Raw genomic sequence first — 21258 nt, forward strand, 5'->3', positions numbered from 1 at the left:
GGGATGCATTTTAGATTTTAAAAAAAAAATTGGATATTAAGGTACCAGAATACCCTATTAAAACAAATTGAGTAATTTGGATACCCAAATACCCTATTTACCCAAATTAACAAATTAACTTATGAAATTTGATAATTGACCGGGTAATTTAGGGTACCCGCAGGTACCCGAGTCGGATATTAGAGTACCCGATTTTAGAACCGGCTTCGGGATCGGGTAGGGAATTATGATGAATTTCGGGTTTGGGTACCCAATTTTTTCGGGTAGGGTATTCGAACCCGACCCGATTCCCACCCATAGGAATGATGAAGAAGAGAAGAATGAAAAATTTGGGGTAATTGGTGAAAGAATAGTATAGGTATTTATAGAAAAATTAAGAATAAAAAAAAAGCATCAAAGTGTTATTGTTAACTAACACTTTGTGATTGGTGTATGCGCTTCACTCACCTTCTCTCTCCTCCATCCGCACCTAGTGCGCAATTAAGCTTCCAGTGTGCGCCCTGTGAGCTCGGCGATAGTATGGGGCTCGCACAAGCCGGGTGCATGCATGCTCGCCTTGCCCATTAGAGATGCTCTTGGAATATGTATGAAAAAAATTCTATAGCTAACAACATCATTAGCCGCCAGAAAAACATTAGTTGGCGACGGAAATTCACCGGCGGCTAATGTCGTCAGCTAATGTTTTTTTAGCGGCATGTTGTTAGCTATAGAATTTTTTTTATTCCACAATATATAATATTTGAATTTTTTTTCCACCTTTGTACTTATGTTTTAATTTATTTCACTCATTAATAGCTAAAAGTGACTAATTAGTTGAAAGTGGCGTGAGTTATCAATAATTGCTTCATTTTCAGTTTTTATACATTTTTCAACTAATAATTGTACAATGTTCTTATACCAGTAACTTTCCATAAGAAAAGTATAAGAACTTTTACAAAAAAAACAATCTAAACCTATCAACATCCCAAGGTATCTTTGGTAGTTCATGTTAATTTGAGTGATTGAGCATAATTTTTTATAAGAGCGTGTGTATTTTTCATAGATACTTTATGAGAGTGGACATTTCACCCTATTAACACTAGATACTTGTATACAGCACTCTCATCCTCTTTTCATATCCAAATCGAGTACTTCCATCTCATCTAAAATATCCTTACTCTCTCATCATCTTTCTCTGCCATTTTCGACCTCTTTCGTTACCAAACTTGCGTTTTCTTCCTCATCTTCAATTTCACTAACACTTGTAAAGGGACATGCATCATCACTCCATTTCCGTCATCTTTTAAATACAATATTCAATCCCAATCACATCCAAACCACTTCAAAATACAATTAAATCTCTCTCAACACAAATATATGAACACAACTTACAAACAATTACAATTTCCTCCCATACGTTATCAAAATCAATAAACCTAAAAAATTACATTCTATACGCCTACAACTTCTATTATAAAAGGCCACTACTCCCAAAAGGATTAGTCGTTTGGTGATATGCAGCAGGAAACGCTCCGAACCCCGTATCCCCAAAAGGATTTTGTTGGCCCGTCAGGAGATGTTGCTGTTGCGTTTGCGGATATACAGATTGAAATGGAATAAATGGATTGTTATGATTTTGAGGCATAGCTTCCATGTGAACTGCTGCTGCTGCTGGATGCATAGGAACACTGTTCGACATTGCAAATGGATCGCTAGCTTCAAACGGATTATGAGCAGCTGCTCCTGCTCCATAAACTGGTTGTTGGGACGCTCTATACACGCCTTCATCGTATAAACTGTCAAGCGTGAGCGAATCCAGTCCTCCTGCCTGCCATTCCACAAGCCAAAATTTGTGATGCATTAGTGTAAACAAAACCACCAGGCTAAGAAATGAAACAATAAAACCCGAACCAACAGATACATATGCAAGTTTCTATGAGAGTGTGCTGCATCAAGCTAATCCTTTTCTCAGAGATGCAAACACGTGAACTCTCAAAACTATACCCATTGATTAGGTACTAGAGGAGTTGTCATCAAAGAGGGATGCAAATTTCTTGAAAGTATCAACAGCGCTAAAACATACCAATTGCCTTTCCTGTACTGATGATAAGTTAGTGCTAGGAGCCGTTACTAGGGCAAGTTCCCATCCAGTAGGATCAAACCCTTTTGCTTGGGAGGCATCAGAGTCAACTGTTGCAGTGCCTGCAGCAAGAATAAGATAACAACCCAGGTAAAAAGGTGACTCTAGGAAAGAGTTCTGTCAAGCGAAAGAATTTTGATGATATCAGTGCACAGTATTTTTAAGCAGGCAGAAGAATATCAAAGATTGGTACACAGGCATTCTAACCAGATGTAACAATAGCTAAAGCCAAGGCATTGCTTTCCTCAATTGCAGATGCATCTTGCATGGTAACATTCAACCCCTGAAATTTTTCCATTCGTGCAAAAAAAGCACATAAGTACTGGATAAAACAATGAGCATATAGTTATATCCCAAATAAAATTTACATGAGAAGAAGAACAAATTAGGAACTCACTAGCAGATCATCAATGTCCAAGTTAGCAGGTGGTTGTGGAGAAACTGCTGTCTCATTAGATGAGATGGGAACTTCAGCGGCTGGTGGTGGCATGGCTTCCTCCTCCAGGTCTTTTGTATCTTCCGAAGGTGGAGGAGCATCCTCTTGCTTGTATGTCAGCAATAGCCTTTCAGGATATTCCTATTTAAGTACAAAAAAGGCACACTCCTCATGAGGATTGATATATGAAGTGAAAACGTATAAAAACATTAAGAGTGCAATACAAAGAAACAACAAGACAAAGTTAATAGGAGAGGACAAGAATTCTGACCAAGGCCACACTGGCAACAGAAACCATTCTAGGAGCTTCTCTTATATATTCTTCCATTGTTACCAGAAAAGACTGTGGAGGCTGTGGAGCAAAAATAAAAAATAAAATATTCAAGAATCATAATTCAAAAAAATTATTCAAGAATCAATCAATTGTGACTCTAAAATATTGATGTATGAAATATAATAGACAATGCTTACCACTCTCAACAAAGGGAAATGGAAGTTTCTAGCAAGCTCAAGTCCTTTACAAATATCATAAAAATTAGAAAGACCAGCAGCCTGCAGCAACATCATATGCACAGTATATTGTCACACCATCATAGTTTATACATGATGATAGCAAAAAAACCAAAATTGGGAAGGAATAACACAGCCTATGGATCAATAACCTACCTGCTGTCCCGCTCTTTTATACACATCCAGTGCTTTGATGGCTTCATGTCTTGGCATCTCAAAAAACTGAAGGCAAAAACAGGCAAGGACACACTTTTCAATGGGGGCAAGCAAATATGAAGCCCAAAAAATAAATAATAAACAAATAAACAGTAAAAACAGTATTCACCTTGTCAACAAGATTGATTATCCCATCATTTATGGAACAATATATTTTGAAACTCTCTTTGAGCACCTAAAAGAATTAACAAAGAAGTCTCAAAAGAGTGAGTTGCCCAAAAATAATACTAACACAACATCACTATTAAGAGTTTAGAAACACAAAGAAAATTATCTATCAATTTTGCCTGTTCTCTTATTGACATAGAGCGTATAGAGGCATGATGATTAAAGGCTTTCCCTACCCTGCACCCAGCCAATCCTTCCTCATCCCTTTCATCATGGCATTCCACTTCATATTCAATTTATCATAATTCTCTAACTAGAAAGATTATATGCTTCCACTCATAAACACAATTGGTGATGGAATCCACGTACCAACGCAAGGGAATACTGAATCAGGTAGTTCCCTACTGCTGCTCCATCAGGCTGTAAATCAAGAATAGTAAATTTAGTTTTGAGTATCACAATACAAAAATGGAAAACAAGGCCACAAACCAAGAATGGTTATACCAAAAGAAACAATTAGTCATTAAGATTGGGAGAGTACCCGACATCCAATTAGGCGATATAGTAGTTGCTGCAAAGCAGGCAACTGCTCTAGAAGTTCTTCACTACTCAAGTCTCTAGTTCTACTGTAACTCTGTAAACAAATTCACAAACAGCAGTCATCTCCCAATTCACACATATGAAAACAATGAAATTATGTTTGGGTCTACGAACTCAGGTCCAGTATTCCAGATTATAGGCCTAAAACGATGCCATCCATGTGAAAAATAAGACAAAAGTCTAAAAGATGAATACAAAATGATTCAACTGATTGTCAGAAAATAAGAGTTTCAAACTACATTAAGCAATTTTCGGTGGGATATGTTTAACATGTAGTAAGATCAATGTAAACAATTAGTATTAATAATATAATTTCTATCACAAATCTCATAGGTCAATAAGAATCTATCCATATGTACACAGGGAGATTAAGCATTACATAGTACTATATAATAAACTGAAGATATACCTTATCTTGCCCTTGTGCAGGTTTAGGAAGCCGCTCGGCTTCAATGTCATACCCAAGAATCCTAAAACATTCGAGACGTTCTTCCAGGAACTGTGCATATGTCCTTACCCAGGCAGAGAAATCCCAAGCTGCAGTAACGAAGTACACATTATGATTATTGTAGTCTAGCAGGCCCCTGGCATTCTTGCTTTAAGCTTTATTTATATTTTGTGTCTTAGGTGAGTATTTTAAGGTAGAAAGTATACAAAATAACCCCCCACGAACAGCAGCTACATACTAATGGGGCTTGAATCATCCTTGAAATTGGACATTTGGAGGACACGGCCTCTCTGTTGGAAATTCAGGAGTTCCTCTTTAAACATAGGATCGCCTTCTCTCAGTGTTCTATGAATAACTATTAAAGTCTTTAATGCAACCTGTTGTAGAAAAAGAGAAAACCCATCAAAGTGTTGCTCATATCATGCCAAGCAAAGAATAGGTTCTCCTCTTAACACTTTTTCGAAGTAATAAATCAACAGATAAGGCATCACAACCATATACTAGCTTTAGATTTATCAAATACATTTTAACCCTTTGTGTAAGCTAATATCACCCAGGTTTCAAAAATGAAAGAAAAACAAAAGCTGCATAAAAGGAAACCTGACATTAATAAATAGGAAAACCAAAATAGCATGAAATAAAACGAATAGCATTTTGAAGATTCAACTAAAACTAATTGATGCAACACATAGAATGTACAATAAAAAGTTAGACATATAAGTTTGAAGATGGAAAATGCTAGATCAAAGAAAAAACACATTTAAAAGCAAAAAATTGAAGCAATATAATGTCACAATCCATACCGTCCAGTTGTGTGTCTTTGCCAGTCGTCTCGAAAGTGCATGTACGCAGTATGCAACATCAACACGAGACCGAATTGCAGATGTGGCCGCCATAATTTCTACAAGAAGCATACTAATGATAAAACTTCCAGTGCGCTCATTTTCAAACAACGCTTTAAATGAAAACAAATTTAAATTCCCCCTCAACTACAAAATTAATAAATCCTCATCAATTTCTGTATCTAAAATCTCCAGACCAAAGTCTTGTATGTTCTCCCATTTGGAACATTAGAAGTGGAGACATTGTGTAGTTCTTGATCAAGCATAATCTAATAAACTTTTAGGGTGCATTCTTTTGCTTATAAATTTATCATGAGAAAAAGAGAAATAAAAAAGTTCATCCATTTAAATCTCTCATTTTTTTTATAAAAAATGATGTCACCTTCTCTTCTTCCTCCTTTTCACTGTAAGGAGAGATAATATTACTATCCTTAGGGGCATTTACTTTTGAGGATTAGCCCTGATAGATAAAAATAGTAAGACTAATTCCTTGTTTACTTAAATGGATTGAAACTTTGGAATATCCCAAGGCCCTTGATTATTTTTATCATTTAAGCTAGTTTTGCTTGATTCATATCCCATTGAAAGAGTGTGATTGAAGAAATCCAACTCTTGAGGATAAAAATACTAAATCATGCATCTTATCAATCATGCAAAATAAACGCCCCCTTAGAGTGAAAAGGAGGAAGAAGAAATGGTGAAATTCTTTTTTATAGTAAGTGAGTGAAAAGAAATGAGGGATTTAAAGGGAGAAAAAAAAATTATACCACCTCTTTTTTTCATGACAAATTTACAACCAAAGTTAACTCATCCTTAACGAATTCTCCCTAGAAAGAATATCCGTGTACACCATCCTTTTCAGCAGTTTATATTCTAACACTAACACTTCCTGGCAATTGAAATCTCAACATCTCCATATGCTCACCCCACAACCATATAATCGTTGAGCGAATTATCCTTGTAAACTCAAGAAATTCCACACCAAAAAAGTGCATGGATGAATAACTGACAAGGAGGGAAAAGAGAGAAACTGACTTCTGAGGTGTCTCTCTTTTGGTGGTTGCTCCACATGATTGGTCGCCTTGACGATCGCCACATCCACATCCTATTTTTAGACGACCAAAAACAATCTTTATTAGAAAGAAGAAACAGGGGGCAAAGCAAAATCATGTCTTGGCACATTAACTCCTTACTACCACTCTGTATGCCTAGGGTTTTAATGAAACACAAAGCCCCACACAAGTACGAAGAGTTGATACCGAATGATGGAAACAATGTAGCTTTTTCAAGATATTATGATGGAAAATAAAAGGGAGAAATGAGACCTTGAAATCAGAATTGACATGGGCTAGTCCGACTTTGGTATGATCTTTAAGAGCGCCGTAGGCCTTCCTCCATGTTTCTAGTGACCCCATCTCCCTCTCTCTTCGCTTCGTTTCTCTTCTTCAATTGATTCAGTCTTTCTGGTTAATTCAATTGCAACTATACTATAATCAGAATTGTCTCTTTCTTGCCTGCTAAAAGTGCTACTCCTGGCAATCGCTGTTGGTTCGTTTGTGGATGTAAGAAGTGGAAAATGGAAGAGGAAATTTTTACGCTTTGATTGGTTGGAATTGGACAGACTGGTGGCTTTTGGCGGCACATCCATTACATGATTACGTGTCATCTCGCATCGCATGACTTTTCTTCTTTGAAAAAAAATACACGGAAATTCTAGAATGTCATATTTTCCCCCCTCTTTTTTGAGAATTAGGCATTTAAAGAAAAACAAAAAAAATATTCTCAACTGTCTTTAATTGACTCATAATTTATTTCTAAAACAGTTCTTCTGCCTCCTCTGATCTATTGTTGAATAATCACGAATTTTATTTTTTTATAATTGACTTCTCAAATATGATCACACGCAACCAAAATTTTGTTATGTTTTACTATATGAGTTCTTTACTGTCATCTCAAGCTGGTGAAAGTTCCAATAAATCATACTAGTGATATACCAAAATCCCAGGGCACGGCACGGTGGTTGATGGTAGCTTGGAAAGTTGGTGTTTTGAAATTGTTAGGTTGGGCTTGGGCTTACAAAATTTAAAAATCTTAGTAGAAAGAACTAAACTGTAAAATTGTGGTTTGACCGTCATCAAAATAAACTGAAAACTATAGCATAGTCTATTTTGGATGGCTTCGCATGTCTCGTATCGTCGTCTTTCCTCTTTAATGGTCCTAAACAAAATACTAAGAAATAAAGGTATCTTCTATGATATAATATAAATCAATCAATAAATTTATATAAAATTCAAATCATTTACAAATAGATGATAAAACATTGTAAATGAATATGTACAATTTACTTGCCATCTTCTCCAAATTTCTATATCTCAACCATCACCTACAACATAATACAGTACAAGACAATATCACAAGAACGGTTTCTTCAAACATTTGTACCTGCAAAAATTATTAATAATCGGATTAATATCAATATTTTTTACAATATCTTTTCCAATCAACAAAAATAATGTTTGATTGATAGGATTAGACGAGATTAATTTATTTAGGGGTGGGAAGATAGGGTTCGGGTATCGGGTACCCGATTATCCGACCCGAAAAAATCGGGTATCGGGTACCCTATACCCGAAAAATTAGGGGTCGGGTTCGGGATCGGGTATTTAGGGTCTAAAAAAATCGGGTATCGGGTATACCCGAAATACCCGAATATTTAATTAAATGTATTTTAAATTCCCTATTTCCCTAATTCCCTTCGCCCAAATTCCACCAAATTCCCTATTTCCCTTCCTTTCCCAAATTCGCTCAAATTCCCTATTCGCCAAATTCCAGAGTCTCCGTCTCCGCCTCCCGAACTGTTGTTCCAGAGAATCTCCGGCTTCCCACCCAGCGCCCCTCGCCCGCCCGCCGTTCCCGTCTCCGCGACCCTCGCCAATCGCCCCCAGATCCGAGACCCTTGCTCAGTCGCCCAGCCGTTTCCGATACCCTCGACCCTCGCCAGTCGTTCCCGTCGTTCCGCCGCCGCCTACGACTTCGCCCCGCAGTAGCCGCACCGCCTCCGAGCTCCAACAGGCGCTGTTTCTTCTTCTTCCTCCTCTTTTTTTTTTTAAATAAACAGATATGCTTTTTTTTTTATCTTGGTTTGAGAATTGAGCAAAAAAAATGAAATTCTGTACAGATTTGAAAGTTACCCGAGTCGGGTATTAGGGTACCCGATTAAAAATCGGGTTCGGGTTCGGGATTCAGTTTTTCTCCTTATTCGGGACCGGGTACCCGATCCCGACCCGATTCCCAGCCCTAAATTTATTAATCTCATGATAGGTTGTTCGGTTGGATAAACATAGTCTACTACTTAGTTTTGGAACAATGTCACACATGATTGGTCTTGCATATGAGTTTTGACATCTCATGTGATAAAATTAACCTCGAACAATCATGAGTTAATTCAATTTTGAATAATCTCATACTAATTTAATCTTGGGTAATCAAATGACCCCAAAATTGTCAATCCATGCAATGGATGACTTGGCATCGCGCAATAGATGTTTGAAAAAGTAATTCATATGCGTTGACAATTGAAGGAGAAAAAAGTCTGAGGTGAGCGAAAAAAACTTATACGTTCAGACTTAAGAGAGAGAGAGAGAGAGAGAGAAAAAAAAAGGGCGTTCAACTGGGAGAATCTACATCTATATATCTTTGAATCTACATATACTCTTATGCGTGATGAGGATTTAAAAACCAAATATTTGTATATATTTATTAATTAATTAAATCAAATTTATAGTAACCCTTGTTAATTATGTCTAAAAAACAAGAAATAATATTTTAAATGGGATTTCCTTCTATTTCTATGATAAAGTTGAGGCACTCAAAGATTCTCCTTCGTGAGAGGTCTTGAATTTAGTTACGCTTGCATAAGATGTAGTTTTCTCATCTTTATGTGGGTAGTAGTCTCGCCTGCGTGCACTTATTTTCCCACGTTTATGTAGCTAATTTAATTAAAAAAGAAAAAAAAGACTCCTATATCTAAACGCTAGACGATTGCACTACTTGTCTAGGGTAATGTCTATCATACGCCAATGCGTAGAACGCACTGGCGTTGATCTCTTGCCACGTGGTTCTCCAATTGTTTTACAATTTTCAATTAAACAATACCACTACCGCTTGTCTTTGACAAAGTTTTCTTGTTTTCTGTACATAGTACCTGCTACCTAGTGACTTTAATATTTTTTTATCGTATGACAGCTATTATTTTAATTTTTTTTTACAAATTCTTTGTACACGTTTCGACCCGGTAGTGTGTTGATTGTTTTTTTAATTTATCTTTGCCGTCTGATAATTAGATATATAATTTTTTTTTTCGTAGAGAATATTTTTGTTGTATTATTTTTCATTTTTAGTTGTGTAGTTAGTATCTTACATATGTATTTTGGAAAGTCCTCTACCGTCGTCCGTTTTGCCGTGCCGTGTTCCTACTGCATTTTCGTTTCGAAGAATTTGTTTTGAAGATAGCAAGGTATTTTTTTTGTAAAATGGTATTTTTTCTCACTGTCTGTCGAATCACATATATATATATATATATATGTGTGTGTGTGTGATTGATTTTTTTGTTTGTTCATACCTATAGTTTTGTATATTTGTAAATATTTCAATATGTTATAACTGGGGATAAATATGATTGGTTAAAATAAAATATCGGTTATTTAAAAAATGAAGCCGGTTTATTGTATCAAGAAACAACGTAAAAAATTTTGGTTTCATGAATCTTCGAACCGGGTGAATTAATTTGAGTATGTTATAACAAGTATGTTTTTGAAGAATTTGAATATGTGGGCCGTTTTTTGTGGCAGAGATATTCATCCTTAATGAATGAATGGATTGCATTTATTTTGAAAAAAAAAACGAAAAAACTTAGACATGGTTTTGGTGAGAATTTTTTATGTAATAATTTGCTAGAGATGTGTTAATTTAATCTTGACATATTTGATGCGTGTAAGAGGATTTATTAATCAAAATGTGTAGTTGAAAGGGAAAAATAATTAATTGCAGTTCTTTTTTTACTGAATTCTTGCATTCTCACTGAAATATTTGAAAGTAGTGCAGATTGTTTTTTTTGGATATTGTCCTCTCGAGTTTGTAATTTTTTAATTTATTTATGGCGACCGACGTTTTTCGTGTTAATGCAGGAACGTGTTATGTTAGTTGAAGGCAAATGGATATTGATTTAACTATAGCTTATGGGAGCGTTGATTGTGACGATAGTTACAGTGGGAATTGTAATGTACCTGATTCCAATAGTAGGGATTCCAGCGGTGTGAATGAGCAAACCATTAATGATTTGTGTCTTGAAAGTGATGAGTTCGTTAACAGTAGTGACTGCCCCGAGCCAATGTCAATGGTGAAGATGTTGGGGAACGAAACGGTAGAGAAGTTTTAGTGACGTTGCCTGAAGTGGAAGCGAAGATTAATGTTGGATGTGCTATCGACACCTTGGATGAAGTTTTTGTTTTGTATTGTGCTTATGCGCAAATGATTGGTTTTCAGCTAGGAAAGGGACGCAAGGATATTTCGAAAACACTAAGAAAATAGTTTGTTCAAAGGCTTTCCATTGTTCATGTGAGGAAAAACCCAATAACAAGTCGTCAAAGGGTCGTCTGGCTGCATTCAAGAAGCATAGTTATATGAGCTATTGCAAGGCTAGGCTACGTGTTAGCCGGAAAGACGTTGAAAGTCCATGGGTAGTGACTACACTTTTGAAGGAGCACAACCATGAATTGCTTCATCCTAGTGAAAGTTACTTGTTGTGATCTGCTCGCAACCTTGTGCATTCCCAGAAGACATTGCTTATGGCGATAAAGTCAAGTGGTATTGGTGTTAGCCGTGGTTATTATTTTTTGGAGAACGAAGTTGGAAGTTGCGAAAACATTGGTTTCTTACGCAAGGATGTGTACAATGAGCTTAATCACGAGAATGTGAAGATGTCAAAAGTTTTCAACTCAGATGCAAACAAACTGATGGAATATTTCACAGAGAAAGGTTTAAGCGACACTTCGTTCTATTGGAAGGCAAAGGTAACTGATGATGGGAGGCTTCAAAATTTATTGTTTAGGGATAGTAGGTGTCTTGTAGATTATCAACACTTCTGTGACGTAATATCTGTTGATGCAACTTATAGAACTAACAAGTACGACTTGATAAGTATCCCTTTTGTTGGCATAAACCACCATAGGACGAACGTGATGTTTGCAATGGCTTTTTTTATCGAATGAGAAGAGCGAGTCTCACGAGTGGTTGTTTTCAACTTTTCTTGAGTCAATGTATCGTAAAGAGCCTTCAATCATTTTGCTCTTATGAATGGCGTTGACGTTATTTTTCAAGATGCTAAGCACAGGATTTGTCAGTGGCATATAAATAAAAATGTCGGGAAACAATTTGGAAGTCTTAACCACAACAAGTATTTCAAATCTCTGTGGTACCGGTGTATGAATGGTTGTGAGAACGCCGAGGAGTTCGAATAAACTTGGGCAAGCATGGTGGAAGAGTTTAACCTTTGTAAGAGTCGATGGTTTAGTACCATATACAACGATGTGTACAATGAGCTTAATCGCGAGAATGTGAAGATGTCAAAAGTTTTCAACTCAGATGCGAACAAACTGATGGAATATTTCACAGAGAAATGTTTAAGCGACACTTCGTTCTACTGGAAGGCAAAGGTAACTGATGATGAGAGGCTTCAAAATTTATTGTTTAGGGATAGTAGGTGTCTTGTAAATTATCAACACTTCGGTGACGTAATATCTGTTGATGCAACTTATAGAACTAACAAGTACGACTTGATATGTATCCCTTTTGTTGGCATAAACCACCATAGGACGAACGTGATGTTTGCAATAACTTTTTTTATCGAATGAGAAGAGCGAGTCTCACGAGTGGTTGTTTTCAACTTTTCTTGAGTCAATGTATCGTAAAGAGCCTTCAATCATTTTGCTCTTATGAATGGCGTTGACGTTGTTTTTCAAGATGCTAAGCACAAGATTTGTCAGTGGCATATAAATAAAAATGTCGGGAAGCAATTTGGAAGTCTTAACCACAACAAGTATTTCAAATCTCTGTGGTACCGGTGTATGAATGGTTGTGAGAACGCCGAGGAGTTCGAATAAACTTGGGCAAGCATGGTGGAAGAGTTTAACCTTTGTGAGAGTCGATGGTTTAGTACCATATACAAGTTAAGAAAGCGATGGTCATCTGCTTTAACCCGGGATAAATTCACAGGTGGTTTGCATGCAATGTCCCGGAGCGAAGTCACGAACAAGATTCTCAAAGAATTGTGTTGTTCTACCTCTTCAGTTCAAGATTTTGTATTAGGTTTTGAGAAAATACAACGTGATTGGCGTCGATTGGAGTTTGAGGAGGATGCACTTTGTCGTGGAATGCCCGGTATATTCTTGCCATCTACTGAAATTCTTGTCTAAATTGGTGCGCTTTGTACCCGAAATGTTTTCAAGTTATTCGAGTATGAAGCTATGACTTCTGTTTCTGTGGAAGTGTCTAATGTACCACTAGATTTGAACGATGAGTTTCTTGAGTTCAAGATCTATTCCAAAAATGCGTTGAAAGGTTATCAGATTGTCAAGTTTAATTAGGCGACGAAAATTGGGTCATGTTCATGCCATATGTGGAAAATCGAAGGTGTTATATGCCGCCACCTATTTAGGATTTATTTTAATATGAACATGGATAATGTGCTGGATGAAATGTTGTTAAGTAGGTGGCGAAGAGTGTCGAAGGACCGTATTCCTCTAAGTCAGCACTCATTTAACTGTTCTCGACCCAACAAGTTCACCCATATGATTTTTGTGAACCACAACGCCAAGTGTGTTTACGACCTGTTGACAGATTGCAATGAGGACGAGTTATGTCGGAAAATAATCACTAAAGGTATCACCCATCTGATAGACAGAGTCAGAAGATTGAGAAATGTCTCAAATGGAAAAGTTGCAACTGGACCTTTTGCCACAAACTTGAAAGAGCCAATACATCATCTGATTAGCAATCCGATTTCAAAGAAGAAGCATTGTAGACGTCGGAGGATGGTTAGCAAACACTATGGTGTTCGTCGGTTGGAAGTGGTGGATAGATCAAATGCATCGGAAAGATTGAATGGTTAGTACAAACGTTGTTTGTAATTTCAATCCTTTATTATTTTTTTCCTTACTCCCAGTTCTATGTGGTTGCAGGTGATTTTGAGACCGAGAATATTTTCACGTTTCGTAGCAGCCAACATAGTAACGTCAAATATGATTGCAACAGAGATTGTTTCTCTATCGATTAATCTGTTGAAGCCGTAATGCAAGAGACCTATCATGTGGAAATTTTGTATGGCAGTTTGTTTTTTACATGAACTTGTAGTTCTAAATCTTGAGTGGTGGTATATGTTGATATATATTGGAGACACTATGTTAAATGGAGATGGAGATGCACCTAATCGTGAATGGCGGTATTAGAGTGTTGTTATGATATGGATTTTCTGAATACTTTACTACGCATTATTTACACTTCTGTGGCTTCTTCGGTGTCCTCCAAGTATAATTCAAAATTTTATTAAGTTTCTCATGCTAACTTAATACCATATTGAACAAAATGGAAAAAAAAAAAAAAAGTAGGACAACATGGGTAAGATCAAGTAGTGCATTTTTTTTCTAATTATTTTGCTTCTTGTGTCCTTCGCCTTTTCTTTGAACCTTATACAAATTAATTTATGGTTCCTGCGAAATGTGTTTCTTTGAGATTGAAGTCCTTCGACATAAGCGTACAGACCTTGAAAGTTAAGTGAATTACTACACTGTCGGCAATTCGAAAATATCTTAAAATTTTATGATGCAGGATTGATAGATTATAAAATATATGCCCAATTTGTTTTAATGCGTGTGAAACATGATTTATATATATTATGAACTTTGAGTTTGATTTGCTTTTATGCTCTATAATTTGTGATTTTTTGTTATGGGCCGCAGAGTTAATTTCTTAGTGGGCCTAAAGTTTTAGTTACTTGTTCTATTTGAGATTATTGATATCTGCCACAATTGAAACTTGTTGGTGGGCCTGAATTTTGACTTGGTTGTCTTGTTTCCTAAATCTATTCTTACACCACAGAAGCTTGAATTTTGGCCTATCAGGCTACTCAATTTTTATGGACCACCAACACTTACAAACATTTCTCTATATTTATGTTTAACAAAGGATTCATTGCCTATTAATCATCATTTGATTTTAGTCCATAGTTAGAGTTATATATAAAATGTCTGGGTAATTTTTTTAAAATTTTAATGAAATTATTGTTGTTGTTTGTAAGACGAAACGTAATAAGCCAAACTGAAAGTTAATAGAATTGGGGCACGAATAGGTCGCAAATTAATATAAATGACCATTAACCTACAAAATAACGAGGCCGTGTTCGCAAATAATAACATTACAAAAACCAGGAGGACTCATCAGCACTATAGATTTCTAGTAGGTTAGTAGCTAAGTGATTTCCTTGAAATCTAGATATTGGACGTGGTTTAGTTGGAAGGTAGTCCATAAAGATTCACCGAAAATCAAGCAATAATTTAGTAAAAAAATATAGCCTCCTCGATATGTTTGCAACACGATATTACCAAGCATTAAAGCAGATATTTGTATTGTAAGTATGTATTCACTGAGAAGCACATAAGCTTACCAGTGATTTTATACCTACCCTCAAAACGAAATTATGCCACATTAATGGGCACAGTGTTTCATGCGTTCAGCTTGAAGTGCATCCCCAGTTCGCTTCAGGCATTCAAAAAACAGGTCAAACAACTATGGCATGCATGAAAAGCCCAAGAATTAGTTATCTCTCACAAGCTTCAGTAGAACCAATTTTCCCCCAAAAAATTACCTGCATAGTTTTTAAGAACTTTATTCAAACAAGAATATCTCCTGGTTTTTCTTAGTTTCAGATCGATGAGTCTCTTCCAACTTGTCCACTTGGCCAGCACGATTGAGAGCATCCTCGACCTACACAACCGTTAAATTAAAAAAAAAAAAATTATTTTTTGCCGGTAATAATATGAAAATGTGTTTTGTTGCTTACAATATCGTCGCGAGAAGAGGATCCATGCATCTTGATCAATTCAGTCTCGAATGCGAATTGGTTGCAAATGGGACACTGATTTTGAAAGGAATAATGGCTCAATATTATCATATTATTATGTAGATGTATTTGACTCAACGTTAAAAATAAAAATATGTAAACTAATCGTCGAAGGTATCTTCCCCGCCATCCATTTCTTGATGCACTTGTGTCCAAAGATATGACCACACCTAGTAGTACTGTAACGGACATAAACAAAAAAAATGGTCATCACCGTTTCATAACCATCTAACGACAGATTTTCGAAGATAAGTACAAGTTTAGAAACAATCAACCACCGATATCTTATCAAGACAAAAATAATGAAAAATTGTATTATACTTACGGGTGATGATGGTCACCGCCTTCTGTTGTTGGGGCAAAGCATATTGCACACTTCATAGAGTCTCGTGAACCCCTTTGTAGATACCTTTGTTATCTTCAGTTTTACCTTTCTTATTTTGACCCTTGCATTTCTTGCATGGACAAACATGTGCCCTTGGATCATGGTGCGTTTCGATGTCGCTTGAGTCATGCACGTCGACTATAGGGAGTTGGTCGGTCTCCGATTCAACCCTTTGTGTTCCAGTGAGCGCAGCCATCACTGGTGCATCATCGTACTCATATTCGTCTATCAAAGAGAATATGCTTCGAGCTTCGTCATTTTGCACATGGTTTGACGAGCGTGGTTCGGCCAAGGGGAACAAGGTGGTCAGGCAGCGCGGATTTTGTGGCATGGTTACTGTCTCTGGTAGCAGAGCAGACTTTCTAATTACGAAGTGGGTGTTGTGTATGATGACGATATTTTGTTTGTACACCAATTTGATGAAGATTTGATACATGTATCCAATTCGGCGAGCGAATTTTTAGATAGCCAAATTTTTTTGTGTAATTGAACATGAGGGTCGGACGCCAAATTGTCTTATTAATTTGATTAATTGCATAGAAGCTCGTCCATTTATTGAATCACCAACCCACCACACATAAGTTGTAAATGCTTCAATCCAAATGATATTCTAATATTTAATACGTCCATCACAAAACGTGTCCAGCCAAAGGAACATCACCGCAGTATAAATAATAACCGATACTGGTATTTGGCACACACCCGTCGTGCGGTGCGGACAAAATACCTGTGTAAGCCCAGTACGGACAATACACGCTCCTACTTCTCACGACAAGGACTTAGTCTTAGCGGTAAGCGTAGGGTCGAATCCCACAGGGAGTGAGGAACCACTTTGTTCTCCTACGACAAACTGAGGTGTCACAATTCTCAATCTGTATACTCTGCACAAGAAATAAACACAATCAATAATAACAAAGGGGTGAGGTTATTCGGTTAGGTCATAACTGTTGTTAACATTCGTTTCGGTCATAGGCACACTGATGATCCGTCTATGATCCATGCAATTCCAGGGCGTGGCCCAAAGACATTGGGGCGTTTCAAGGAATTGCACTTCGCATATAGGATGGTTGATCTCATTGTGATCACTTGGTCCGAAGGTCACACAATCCCCGGTCACAAGGCTGCGCTTCACTTCTCCTTAGATAGTAGTCATACCCGTTACTCACCAAGTATGACCCTCACCAACCTTCTCTCCCGAGGTCCCCAACTCCGCACTAGGGTGACACATGCCTCCTGGACTCAACTATTTCCGGCCTTGTCGACCGACCAGTCATAGACATGCTACGGCGCCGAGATTGCTTTCCTCGTTTGATAACCATGGCTTTATGCCTCGTCACAGTTGATGGATATTCTCTAGAGAAGCCCAAGACTGAGGAAGGACAGTGTATCCCATCAATCCTTTCCCCACCTTCCGGATCTACAACGCCTTTTGTTGACGCTGCTCAGCTACTCGGTCTTGGGTATACCGGTTGTCACGCCCTGGTATACCCTGGCCTTTGCTTGACACGGACAGCATTTTACCGAACGAGGGTCTCCCGTTAGGTCTCTACTGCCCATGATATCGAACAGATCCTTCCGGAACCACGAGACTCAACCGAAAGAACAAATGCCTCACGAATGTTTACATGTTAACAACAATTATTTCCTCCCCTCAAACCTCACCTAAAGGACTACTCACACATAATAAAATTCATAGATGCGAAAAGAAGTAAACACATGATTGAACGAAATGAAATACTGAAATAGATAAAGTAATACCTAGGCTTCAAGCCTTCGAACTTGTTCAAAAGTAACAACACGACGGAATTAAAGTACGGAAATGTAAAGTGTTTTTGATGCCACACGCGGCGAATAGAAATAATAACTAGAGTAAAGTAAAATGTTTCTGGAGTGCCAAGAGCTTCTTCACGTTGCACAACATTAGCCTTTTATACTGCCGAATGGTAGAGGCCTAACCCTAGCTGCGCCGGTTCCAAATCTTCGCCGGGATCTTCTTTCCTTAATTAGCTCGATCTTTGATTGATCCTGATTGAAGATGGCGTCCAGCTGCAAGCTTAGTCAACCTTTCCCATCCCTTCGGTCCTTCTAGTCTCTTCTTCAACCTTCCGCTTGTTCCGTGAGATCTCCGAGATTGACATTCCTTTTATGGCTCTGGCTGCCTGCTTCTTCCGGTAACGATCAGATCGACTGCTCTTATCGGTGTGGCTCATACCAGGTGGTTGCTCCAGGTTCCCATGCCCCAAGTTGAATTGGAGAGGTACTTGTTGGCCGAAGCTTTATGCTGGTAAACATGATGTAGCAATCTGGGCTTGGTAAGGCCCATACTGACCGCATTTCTTCCGTTTCCGCTCCACTGATCTTCCTTCCTCCACAACTTTGTTTTCCCCCTGGACAGACCTGAACTGACACAAATAAAGAGAAAAAGAGGGCCAAATGGCCCAAAAGTCGAAGACGCATCACACCTACACACTTAAAGCATACTTGCCCTCAAGTATGTAGGTGGATTCACAGAAGACACGGACGAAAAGGGCGAAAGAAAAGAAATAAAACTAAGAGACACGAAACTTGCATATATTTCAGGATCAGATCATACCAACATGCATCATTCTGTTCAGTCAAACCACAAACCAGAGTACTGATCATGCATAAAGTGTGATGGTAGTCTCTCTTCTCGCTCAAGCACCGGGCTATGTGTTTGCACTCATAATTTGCTGTGCTAGTTCCTCTAAGAGTTTGATCGAAGACTACAAATTAAGCACACTAGTATGACTTATCAAAGGGTCTTTGTTGGGTTGTAATGTGGCATACGGAGCTAAGGTGGGAAAATATGGTCCAGTGGCTAATTTCAGTATCATCCTTACTCAGCATACACATTCAGTACAGCTATAACTAACCCTTAATTTCCCGCTTTCAATGGGGTTCATTTCCCCTTTTGATTCTCCTTATGGGCAATCATCTTTAGTCACAAAATTTCTTCTTGTGCCCAAATTTCTTTCTTTTCTTATAATCCCCTGTTCACCATTTCATTCATTTCACAAATTCTTCCTCCTAGATATAGCATTATCAAAGCTTAAGAAAGAATGAGTTCGGCTCAAGTTGGCATACTAGGGATTATTTTCATACTAGTTATCAAAGAAAATCTGGGGTCATAAGTCAAAGAATCGTGCCCAAATCACACAAGTCATGTACTAGCAAAATTGAGTCCTCAAACAAAACCAAGATTCCCTAGTCACAGCAAATTCTCACCACAAGCATGCATTTTTTTTTTAATTTTGGTCCTGATCTCACCGGTGGGGTATTCTCTGTATTCTCACAACTACCATCATGCATTTCATACTCAATCCACCAATCATACCAAAACAGAAATCAGCATGCATAATCTTTCACCATCAAACAATGCAAGTAGACTCGACTCTATCACAGACAAAACAGACGCTAAAACAAGAAAAAGCAAAAGATAAAATAAAATCCTAATCTACGAGTTCAGGGGAAAGTACTTAGTCATTTTGGTCGGAGGATCTCACCTCCGCAGCCATCATCTCTTTGATTTCCTTAAAGCAAGCTTCCATCGCTTTGAATCCTTCCTCCACAGTGTCCCTCAGTGTGGCCACTTCTCCTCCCAGCATCACCAGCTCGTCCTTGACTTCTTTCAGTTCGTCCGTCAGTTTGATAATCTCGCTATTGACTGGGCGAGAGGTTCCTTGTTCCCTTGCAACCTTCGGTTCAGGTCGAACTGAGCTGCCTTCTGGTTGGACCAAACGGTAGTCTCCTCCTTCATCCATCTCAACAATCCGCCACCGCACGAGCCTCCCGATATCAAAGAATCGGGTTTCTGCCACAGCTGCCTCATCCGCGGCTTTCTCGTTGAAACCAGCAAGCTTCCTCGCCAAGAGGGTCACCAGTGGGCATAGGGAGAGATACTTGTTGGTATGGGTTACCCCATACTGAAATTGTAGTGCAGCGGTGAACCCAAAGTTCACCCTCTTTCTCTCCATCATGCACCAAAGCACAAAGAGCTCTTGCTGCGTGACGACGTTGGATCCCTCAATCCGGCCATAGATGTTATAGGCCAACCAACGATGGCAAATCTGCAAGGCTGGGTCGCGGAGTTCGTTGGATTTGCTAATATTCTTCACATACTTGGTCCCTGTTGAGAGTTGGGACCAGTACTGGTCAATCTGACTGCGCCACTCCGGTGGAGCCATGGTCTCGGCTTGCTTGTACTCATCATCGTACACCTCTGTGGCTTCAATCACCCCCAGGTGGATGTTCAAGTCGTTGATGGACAGAGGGAACGTCTTCCCCCGCAACTGGAAGCGGAGGGTACCTGGTGTTTCAATCGAGTAGTTTCCCTTTGGCTTGAATTCCACCGTGCTCATGAACTCCTCCGACAGATTCTTGAATGCCAACACATTCCACTCCAAAATCTTCCCCCAACCAACATTCTGAAAATATCCCTGTACACGCTCTTTATCCCGAAACCCTCCAATACTTCAGTCACCAGATAATACCAAGGGGTGATCTCCCGGTTTTTCAAGACTGCATACCTCTCACTGTCTCTCGGTATAACCGTTTCCGTAGTGCTGGGTCGCACCACTCCCTTGCGCTTGATGCCCTTAGGTTTTGATGTGAGCGTGCTCGTCACCGGCTTAGCAGGGGCGATCACATCCTCTGAGTTGGAGCTCTCAACCGTCTCGGTTCTCTCTGGATCTACTTCCATTGGCTCCTCTATCTCCTCGGCCTTTCCTTTTTCGGCTGCAGTGGGTTTCCGTAGCTTCTTGCTTTGTGCAGTCCGGGTTTTACTGCTGGCCTTCTTTGGTTGGGCCTTGACTGGTAGTGGAGGTTTTGCAACATCTAGCTTTCTCTTTACTCCGGGTCTCTTGCTCTGGGGTGTTGGGATTTCCACTTCCTTCTCTTGAATTGCCTCAACCTCCTCTGCTTCCTCAGCCTCCTTCTCCTCCTCCTTTTCTTCTTCGCTCTTCTCTTCCGCTTCTTCTTGTTCTTTCCCTTCCGTATCTTCAGAAGCTGTCTTTCCTTCCTGCATGGAGGACTTCCGGAATTTGTGGTTGCGGTTGAACTTGAACAGGTGGTGGTGCGACAATGGATCGCGCCGGAGTTGCTTTGCTTGCCTGAGCCTTCCTTGTTTTCTTCACGGGCGGGGTGAGCTCGGGCTCCCCTTCTTCCGGTTGCGTAGACTCGGCGGCTGCTTTTGCTGTTTCTCGCTCCTCTTGTTGGAGAACTTCGGCACGCCCTTTGTCTTCGGGCTGGATTTTCAGCAAAGGGTCTTCAGTAACTTTGGTAGAAGTCTCCTCCGAAGCGCTTCGCCTTGTGGTGCGCTTTGGAGGTGGAGGTTTGGTGCCTTTCTTCTTCGGCGGTTGGGTACTGCCGGAGCCCTCTCCTTTGGTTTTTGCCATTGCGAA

At 38.9% G+C, this 21258-nt stretch overlaps 1 protein-coding gene across 1 annotated transcript; it reads right to left on the reverse strand.

Annotated features, from left to right (window-relative positions):
* Positions 1-1327: 1327 nt before the first annotated feature.
* Positions 1328-6893, reverse strand: LOC131003746 (putative clathrin assembly protein At2g01600). The gene is made up of 15 exons (XM_057930294.1): positions 6605-6893; positions 6315-6384; positions 5241-5338; positions 4676-4814; positions 4399-4526; positions 3931-4023; positions 3759-3809; positions 3391-3456; positions 3222-3287; positions 3027-3107; positions 2827-2907; positions 2517-2696; positions 2327-2402; positions 2063-2181; positions 1328-1807 (listed from the first exon to the last, which is right to left on the reverse strand). The coding sequence occupies exons 1-15, from the start codon at positions 6692-6694 to the stop codon at positions 1451-1453; spliced, it is 1695 nt and encodes a 564-aa protein (XP_057786277.1). The 5' UTR covers positions 6695-6893; the 3' UTR covers positions 1328-1450.
* Positions 6894-21258: the final 14365 nt, after the last annotated feature.

The sequence above is a fragment of the Salvia miltiorrhiza genome, unplaced genomic scaffold (assembly GCF_028751815.1).
Source record: "Salvia miltiorrhiza cultivar Shanhuang (shh) unplaced genomic scaffold, IMPLAD_Smil_shh original_scaffold_266, whole genome shotgun sequence".
Taxonomy (NCBI): Eukaryota; Viridiplantae; Streptophyta; class Magnoliopsida; order Lamiales; family Lamiaceae; genus Salvia; species Salvia miltiorrhiza.

Coding starts and splice junctions, on each gene's coding strand:
- LOC131003746 (XM_057930294.1), bottom strand. CDS start 6,694: ATGGGGTCACTAGAAACATGGAGGAAGGCCTACGGCGCTCTTAAAGAT. Junction 5,339..6,314: donor AAAAGAGAGACACCTCAGAA/GTCAGTTTCTCT, acceptor TGCTTCTTGTAG/AAATTATGGCGGCCACATCT. Junction 3,457..3,758: donor TTCAGTATTCCCTTGCGTTG/GTACGTGGATTC, acceptor TAATTCTTTTAG/GTGCTCAAAGAGAGTTTCAA.